Below are 9,622 nucleotides of genomic sequence, written 5' to 3' on the forward strand. Positions count from 1 at the left end.
CTCCCTCGAAAGTGGCAGTGGCAGGAGATAGACATCATCCCCCAACACCCACCCACCATCACACCCCCCCCCCCCCCCCCCCCCCCCCCCCCCCCCGGGCCTATATAGAATTTTATTTTCTCAGAAAATTCTTTGGAAAGAAGGGGAGGGGGAGGATCAGAACATCCCGGGTTTTGTTTTGCACTCTGCAAGTCTATTGATGCATGCTGCCTTTATTAAAGGTGATGTCAAGTTCAAATGAATATTTGTTGATGGATATGCAGGGAAGGCTGGAGGAAGCAGACATAGTAATTGCTCGGGGTGCCTTAATGTGAGCCATCTTACAATGACAAAATGGTCATATCAGTTAATGAGGTGAAGAGTGAAGAATGAAAATTGAAAATAACTAAAGTTTCTTCATCTCAGGTATTTGTCTCTAGGGAATCTAAGAGATGCAAATGTGCTGATGCATGAGGTGGAACAGGGCTTGGGTGACCAAGGTTTCCTTAATACTCCACTGATGCAGTTCATCAAGTATCTTCTCCTCACGTAAGTCTACTGAAGTTAATCATTTGGCTGATTTGGAATAACCTGGCAGTTGTTTATTTCAATCTGGTGAGAATACAGGCTAGAACGGGATGCGCTTCCCTTGTTTCGAATGCTGCGTGAAGCCTATAAATCATACATTGGGAGGGATAGCTTCTTTGATGAGGTATCAAATTGCTGCTGCTTTCACACACAAGAATGGATGGAAGTACTTAACTTCAGGAGATGATTCTGATGATTCTATGGATACGTGTCTAGTTCCTTGATGCAATTGCAGAGAGGTTTTATGGTCTTCCCCGAAAAAGTGGACTTCCAGGCATGCTTGGAGATGTTATGAAGGTATCTTAAAACAAGTACTCCCTTGGAGATTTTTTTTGGCCCTTTGGATTCCCTCATTGTATAGTTAATCAGGCACCTGTACAAACATCAGATGGAGAAATGAGATAAAAGCAGTAGTAGCCTAGCCAGGTTCTGATAGTATATTTAAGATGAAGCATCACAGGTTGGCTAAGACACCTTGCATGTTGTGATGTGTTGTGTTACTTAGACTTAATCTTGGCGGTTTGAATCTTCAATGTGCAGATGTTCATCTCAGACTGAAGTACAGCAATGGGAGTACTGGACTTATTACTGCTGAAATTGGATACTTGTAAAACATCTCTTAGTCTGAGCTTACGCTACATATGACAAAGCTGTACTCGCATGATGGGAGATGCAAATTCCCATCTTAAGATAGGTTTTTAAAATTTAAAAAATTGATATCATTTGAATTTTGAGAATATGCAGAAGAATGTAAGAAGTAGCATCTATATTCTAATTTTACAAGAAAATTCTTTAATTGGACTGTTATGTTTATTAGAATTGTAAGGAAGGGCATTCAAATTCTTACATTTTGTAGCTACAAATCGAACAGCCGCTCAGATTGCACCATGTCATATCATTCAGTTTATAAACTTGTCTCATTTTATTGGAAATGACTTCGTGCACATGGAGAGAGTTGAAGGAAATAGGGTATAAGGGGGTCAACTATAGACCGCCTAAGGAAAAAGTTTCATTTTTTGGTGGGGGGGGGGGGGGGATTTCACATTTTGTAGCTGTTTTGAGATTTGCATATATGAGCATGTAGGGTATATGAAGAGGAATTGAACGAGTCTAATATTGGTGGTTTAAGTTTTAAATATTTTATGTAATATAAAAAATTACTGTTTTAGGAGGTGATGGTACACTTTGAGAGCTAGTAATGGAACACTTTTTAGCAAATCAATGAGTGACACCTAAGCAAGATTCTCATCATATCCCTTATTGTTTGTCACATCACTAGCCTTTACGGTGTTTGCATTTTGGTGTCCGTTTTGCAATTGGTCCCCTTACCCTATAGCGGCATATTGGCCGACTTTTTGTGTTTGCTTGTAGGAAACCAATCAGGTTAACCCATTATAAGCTCTCCATAATTGGGACACACAATATACATAAATCCTTAGTAAGAACATTATTCTCTCAAGTCGAGAAATATTGAATGATAACTTTTAAGAGATTAAATAATAATAAATTTTAGTACAATTAGTTGATTATCTACTTTTATGCTAACACAATCATAAATTTATTGGGATGTGATTGATTCTCATGGAAAGATGTGAACTGTATAAACAAAAAATAATAGCCTAAATTACAAGATGACTTGTACTAGTGCAAAGATTGAAGCAAACTAGGCAAGTTGCTATCTTTGATTTTCCTAGTCATGCAGATAATACTAGTGTGCAATATGCTAAAAAAATGAGAATTGCTAGTTTCAAGAGTACATGTAAGACTAAATTTCCAATTCTACAAAGTAAAATTAAAGGTTTGAACTCAAGCTAATGCTAGAATGTGGCTTGAAAGAGAAGAAAACATTATACATTGTCTATTATGGTTGATTTTCCATGGCAAAATTCAAACAAAATTCATTATAAATCTTAACATGTTTAAAATCAATATATATTAACATATTGGCAAGCCAAAAAATTAGTGAATCAAGGTTGTAATTGGGATTTTCCAAATAGGTTGATACATGTGCATATCCTCATTAGTTGAAGGCCTAGAGTATCTATGAATACAAAACATAGATGCTTACATGCTAGGTATATCCTTGCTAACACTTCCCTTTTTTGGAAACCAAAACATATACAAGAGGGCTTCTTTAATGTGTACCTCATGCATTGGCATTGTCAGCAGCCAAATGAAAGAATGTATACTACCTATGCTCAAAGATAACCTCTTCGCAATGCTTGGATGCATATTTCTTTGCTTGAGTTGTCATTCCTCAACCTTGTAGACCTTGCTGAGATGTGAATTTTTGAGACCAATAGATGCATGAGTTGCACATTAAGCCCCATTACCACGAGCAATTTATACATATTTAGTTATGTTAACCACTCTTTTAGTGATTATACTCATTTTAATCAAGCCTTTAGCAAGCTAGAAGCATGATCATGGATGATGTATCATCTTAATAGGGTTACATCATCTATGACTTTGAACCACCTTATCCAAGGTGTGGTCTCTTTGAGAAGAAGCTTGTGGTGCAATCATATATTGTGGGAAATTTTGTGTTCTCCTACCACACGTTCACTCAAGTGTCCTTATCCTTGAAGATGTCATACTACTACAAGGTCCACTTTTTAAGAACCATGACGGCTTCATTAAGAGACCTAAATACCTAGACATATACATGCCATATGAAACTCGAGTGGCCACTAACAGCGTAGGGTCTCTTCTCACCAGCTCAAGATTGAGATATGGAGAGTATCCCACATCCCTAAAGCCTGGAGGATTTGTAGACTATGCCAAGAGGATGTGGAGAGTGAGTAGTCCACCTAGATAGCTCACACTATTCAGAGGATTTATTGACTATCCTAAGAGGAGGTGGAAAGTGAGGACTAGTCTGGGCTAGATACCCCTCCAACGTAGTCATAAAATCCCTATAATTGAGGTTGGGCTAGCTCATTTTAGCTAGGCACCATGTAGAGAGGGGGCAAACAGTCACAGCTGTTGGGAATTAAGACCTCGTGCCTTTAAAATGTGCTCGGCTGTAAACACACCCTTAGCACTTATACTTAACACATATATATCTATCTAAAAACCTAAAGGTACACACTCCTCATTGTACCTGAAAACGTGCTCACTCTCTAGTGTGCTCTCTCGCACTCTCTGTCTCTCACTGCGCATAACGATTGTTTGCCTTGATCTCCGTGTCTAATTGATCCCTACAAACTGGTATTAGAGTGTGGAGTGCACGATCCCCGAGGTCAAAGGTAGCTCATGTACAACAGTTGAGGCAGCTCACGTACAACAATTGAGTGTATCCATCGCCAAATAGGAGAGGAAACAATTACAGGTGACCAGCGACACAGTAGGACCAGGTGACTGGTCCAGCGTGGACCAGCGGAAACTGATGGGACAGTTGGGTGCAAGCGTGGAGTCGCGACTAGTAGTCGTCGCGAGTAGGCGGTGTGAGGGACTGGGGGACCATGCGTCGTCGCAAGTGGGACTAGTGGTCCAGCGCTGACCAGCGTGGCGATGACCAACAGAGGGGACTAACGGGCGTCTGTATCATGCGATTGACAAACGTTTGTCCTGTGCAATAGGACAATGTGTCGTGTTTGGCGTGCGAAAATCCTGCGTGACTGACGGGCGAAGGACAGGCTGTGATTGGCAGGTCAACGGACCTCGTCACGTCATCTTTTTTTTGGGCCACAAATTCGTTTTTTTATTTCCTCTTCAAAATTCTCTTGGAATTTCCCCTTGGCTCGACGAGGGTTCGCATGCGCACGCACAATGTGCAAATTTGTGCAATCTTGGCTCGAAAATTTGGGCCTTTTCCCAGATTTGGGGATTGTGATGCAGGACAATCAAATTTGTCTCAGAAATTGCAGGAATTTGTGACATTTTGTCCCTGACATTTGGGGCTTTTAATGTACATGAGCAAATTGGGCCGAAATTAACCCAAATTTTCAACATTGAGGCACATTAGACCCTGTGCAATTTGGGGCTTTTGTAGTTTGGGCAAAATCTGTGTAGCATTTGGCATTTTATGTACATGCAGGTTGAATTCTGCGCAATTTGGACATCAACACTTAGTAACATTTGGGGGTTTTGCTGAAATTACTTTATTTTGGCAAAACTGGCCTGTCCTATGCATGACAGAGGAAATGCAGATATGTGTTTGATGCTTTGAGCACAAAATTTTGGGGCTTTTGACCGTTCGTGTTAAATTTTATGCCCATGGGTACATGTACAATAAAAATTACAATAGAAATTTTAGGATTTCTCATGTAATGTGATGCATATGGCCTTGAAACAACTGTAATCAGTTGGATAATGCTGTAGCACATGGTTTGGTACTTGTGAAAATTTAATTACAGATCTAAAATCTGTGCTTCTACGTGGTCATTTATTGCTGATTGGTACTTGTTTGTACATTGGTCACTTGGGTGACAGTTTGGGCCTGCATTTATTGGTTTTTGGTCACATTTGGACTGAAAATCATGGCTGGCAACAATGACAGCAGTAATCTAATGCACATTAAGAAGCTTGAAGGTGCACATGATTTTGCAATTTGGCAAAAGTAGTGCTACAATATCTTGTTACAAAAGAAGCAGACAAAGCCGATCAAAACCAAAGGGGCAAAGCCCGCGGACATGGATCAGGACGATTGGGATGAGTTGAATGAGCTTGCACGCTCAACCATAGAGCTATTGATTTCTGATGCCTCGCTCTTCAACATTGAAGGTTTTGATTCTGCATATGCTATATGGACAAGACTGGAAGAATTGTATACACAGAAGAGTGCTGCAAGCAAAGTGTATTGGCCAAAAAAGCTTATGGATTTGCGTATGAAAGAGGGTACAACAATGTCTAGTCACTTGAGTGAGTTTAACTCCATTTTCAGCCAGATAGTTGCCTTGAAGTTCATGATTGATGAGGAATTTAAGGCTACTTTCTTACTTTGCACTCTACCAGAGAGTTGCGATACATTTAGGATTGCTATGAGCAATTCTAATGTAATCCTGTTGTATGCTGATGTAGAGAGTGCTCTACTTATGGAAGAGATGAATCGACAGAACAATGCATCTAGCAAGTCTTCCAGTGCTTTGCATACTAGAGGCAGATCACAGCAAAAGGGCAAATATGATGGCAAGGGATGTAGTAAATCACGTGGCAAAGATGTTGAATGCCATCATTGTGGAAAGAAGGGTCACTTTAAAGGTGACTGCTACAAATGGAAGAAAGAGAAAGGAAAAGGCAAGAAGACAAATGACAGCAAGGAAGGGAAGAAGGGCAGTCAACCTAAGAAGAGCAATGTATAAATTGAAGAGGTGAATATAGTCACCCATGACAGTGACAGTGGGAGTGATGTACTCTTTGTCTCTTCACACTTTGGTGCACATGCTTTACTTGTAGATACAGATGATGACATGCATACCTGGATTCTTGATTCCTTTCATGCCACCCCTCATCGTGAGTGGTTTTCCGCCTATACAGGGGGTTGACATGGTGTTGTCCATCTTGGGGACAACTATGCATGTGAGATTGCAGGTATTGACAATGTGCAGTTATAGTTTCAGCATGGCTCTGTCTTTAAAGTTCAGCATGTACGACATGTACCTTAGCTCAAGAAGAGCTTGATTAGCACATAGCGCAGCTAGATGATGATGGTTTTCATACCATCTTTGGTGATGGAAAATGGAAGTTTTGTAAGGGATCTAGGGTTATTGCCAGAGGTTGCAAGAGTGATACTTTGTATCCGCTTCATATATCTAGTGTGCGTGACCATGTTGTTGCCGTGACCGAGCAGCCAAGCGTTTCTTTGTGGCATGGCCGGTTGGGACACATGAGTCAAATAGGAATGAAAGTGCTTTCTCCTTTGAGTTACTTGGGTTACTTGCCTTGTCTTCGTTATGCTAATTTTGAGCATTGTGATCATTGCATTTATGGTAAACATGCACAAACATCTCACAAAAAATCTATTTCTTTGAAATCTTCTCCTCTAGAGTTAGTACATTTGGATGTATATCAAATGCCAGGATTATCTTTAGGGAGAAATAAATATTTTGTCACCTTTGTCGATGATGCTACACAAAAAGTATGCGTTTACCCTATTCGTAGCAAGGATGAAGTGCTTGATAAGTTTAAAAAATTCTTGGCATTGGCTGAAAATCAGACAGATAAGACACTTAAGTGTCTTTGCTTTGACAATGGTGGGGAATATGTTTTCAAGGCCTTTCAGGCATTTTGTGACAGCAAAGGGATAAAGAGGGAGCTCACTGCCCCTCATAATTCGCCCCAAAATGGAGTTGCAGAGTGCATGAATCGGACCATATAGGATAAGGTACTTACAATGTTGTCTCATGCTGCATTACCCCATGGTTTTTGGGCAGAGGTTGTTATGACAACCGTTCACTTAATTAATCGGTCACCAAACATGTCTTGGGGGGGGGGGGGAGAGTTCCCCAAGAAGCGTGGTTGGGCAAGCCACCTTCATGTGCTCATCTGAAAGTGTTTGGCTGCGAGGCTTTTGTGCACATTCGTAAAGAAAAACGCATCAAACTTGAGCCAAAGTCAAGACGAGGTCACTTTTGGTTCCTCACCAAAGTACAAAGCAAGATTGGTTGCAAAGGGGTACAAACAGGAGCATGAAATTGACTCTGATGAGATTTTCTCTCTTGTAGTCAAGATGACTACATTAAGAGCCATTTTGGGCTTGGTTGCAGTTGAGGATATGGAGCTTATGTAGATGGATGTAAAGACTGCGTTTTTACATGGTGATCTGCATGAAGACATATATATGCAGCAACCTGAAGGGTTTGTTGAACAAGGGAAAGAAAAAATGGTATGTAAACTCAAAAGGAGTTTGTATATGGGCTAAAATAAGCACCGAGAGAATGGTATCATAAGTTTGATACATTCATGCAGTCCTAAGGCTTTCATAGAAGTCAAGTGGATCACTGCTTGTATACCAAGAAGGCAGTAGATGGCTGCCTAATTATCTTGGTTTTGTATGTTCATGACAAGCTAATTGCTGGCAGGGATACTCATGCCTTGGATTCATTGAAGCAAAGTTTTCATGGCAGCTTTGACATGAAGGATCTTGGTGCTGGAAATCACATTCTTGGCACGTGAATACTCAGAGATAGATCGAAAGGCTTACTCTATCTATCTTAGCATGAGTATATCTCCAAAGTTTTGTAGCGTTTCAATATGGAGGGGGGGGGGGGGGGAAACAATTGGGGTTCCATTGCCTCCATATGTGAAACTTAGTGCAGAGGACAGCCCTACATTTGATGATGAGAAGGCTGAAATGGCCAAGATACCATATGCTTCAACTATTGGCTGTTTGATGTATGCTATGGTTGCTACACATCCTAACATTGCCTTTGCAGTGGGAGTGGTTAGCAAATACATGGAAACCCTTGGTAAGAAGCATTGTGATGTAGTGAAAGGTATTATGAGATACCTGAAAGGAACAAAGGAGTTGTGCATCTGCTTTGGAAAGCAGAAGGCATCTATTGTTGGCTTTACAGATGCAGACTATGCTGGTCATGCAGATTGCAGGAAGTCCACTTCTGGGTATGTGTTTACTTTCATAGGAGGAGCAGTCTCTTGGATCTCTAGGCTACAAAAGTGTGTTGCATTGTCTACTACAGAGGCAGAGTATGTGGCTGCCACTGAGGCATGTAAGGAGGCTTTATGGCTTTCACGTCTGGTGGGAGAGCTTGGCATCACAGAGTTACCTGTTCTCCATTGTGATAGTCAGAGTGCTATCATGCTAGCACGGAATCCTGTCTTTTATGCAAAAACAAAGCACATATAGGCGAAGTACCACTTCATTAGAGATGTACTTGACAGCAAAAGCATTGAGCTTGTCAAAGTGCATATAGATTATAACCTTGCAGACCTTCTCACGAAGGGTCTTCCAACAGAGCAGTTTGCTCATTGCTGAACAGATGATGGGAGTTGGATAGATATATGTATTTCAACTTTGTACATACCTAGACTTAGCTGATTCTTTTCTCCCCTTAAGGTGCATTGCCTTTAGGTGGGAGGTTGTTGGGAATAAAGGCCTCGTGCCTTTTAAATGTGCTCGAGTGTGAACACAACCTTAGCACTTCTACTTACACATATATATCTATCTAAAAACCTAAAGGTACACACTCATCATTGTAGATGAAAATGTGCTCTCTCTCTACTTTGCTCTCTCTCACTCTCTTTGTCTCTCAATACGTGTTAACGACTGTCTGCCTCGATCTCCGTGCCTAATCGGTCCCTACAACAACTCACTGATCCATAGAGTAACCACACATGCTACACCTACATAGAGAGGGGTGATAGTCTAAAGAGCTAAGAGGATTAGAGTTGCACATCGATTGAGGATCTAGGGATACAAGACATAGAGTACACTAGAGGGATGTTTGAGATCTATTCCGATGACATGAATAGTTACTTGTTAGAGTTAGGAGATCAGTCTAGATGTTATTCATACACCATCTCATCTGGGATGTACGGCATATTATACTGATTGATCCCAATGATGGAGTTAGACAAGAAGTGGGATCATTGTATCCTCCACATAAATAGCAACCTATCATTCAATTATATAGCTAGTCATGTAGTGCTCCATCTACCCACCCCCCTTTTTGTATCCCAATGTGGACATTGTATTGTACGTCACATTATACTGCTTTTCACTATATACCACCGATTACCACTTGGCACATTACACTTTGGCTGAAGACTACCATTGTGCACATTTTTGTCTCAGGCCATTTTTGACTTCAATAGATATTAATAAATCTTTCAATCTCTCTCTCTCTCTCTCTCTCTCTCTCTCCATATTTTTACGCTACTGTAGCTTGGGGAGGGGTTGGGGTGTTTTTTGCCTTCACATGCTACTTAAGTGTTTTCATGCTTGGGCCACCACCTAAATGTCAACAAAGGTTATATGTGCACTTCCTTGCACTTCGAAGAAATGTGCTAGCTATGTCTAACAACCATGCATTATATAATGATATCTTGCCCTTGAACCCATCTCTAGATAGCCATGAGTCATGCATGCTTTCTA

General features: G+C 40.8%; 1 protein-coding gene across 1 annotated transcript in view; it reads left to right on the top strand.

Annotated features, from left to right (window-relative positions):
- LOC148041466 (golgi-to-ER traffic-like protein) overlaps positions 1 to 1,366 on the top strand; it is a 55,536-nt gene extending 54,170 nt beyond the window's left edge. Inside the window, exons 8-12 of the mRNA XM_087679838.1 lie at positions 264 to 310; positions 406 to 528; positions 607 to 691; positions 784 to 864; positions 1,108 to 1,366. Coding sequence (XP_087535964.1) covers positions 264 to 310; positions 406 to 528; positions 607 to 691; positions 784 to 864; positions 1,108 to 1,125 — 354 coding nt within the window. The 3' untranslated portion in view covers positions 1,126 to 1,366. The remainder of the gene's footprint in view (positions 1 to 263; positions 311 to 405; positions 529 to 606; positions 692 to 783; positions 865 to 1,107) is intronic.
- The last annotated feature ends 8,256 nt before the right edge of the window (positions 1,367 to 9,622 follow it).

Source organism: Lygodium microphyllum, chromosome 1 (genome assembly GCF_053477565.2).
Source record: "Lygodium microphyllum isolate KBCC chromosome 1, Lygodium_microphyllum_v1.1.10, whole genome shotgun sequence".
Lineage (NCBI taxonomy): Eukaryota > Viridiplantae > Streptophyta > Polypodiopsida > Schizaeales > Lygodiaceae > Lygodium > Lygodium microphyllum.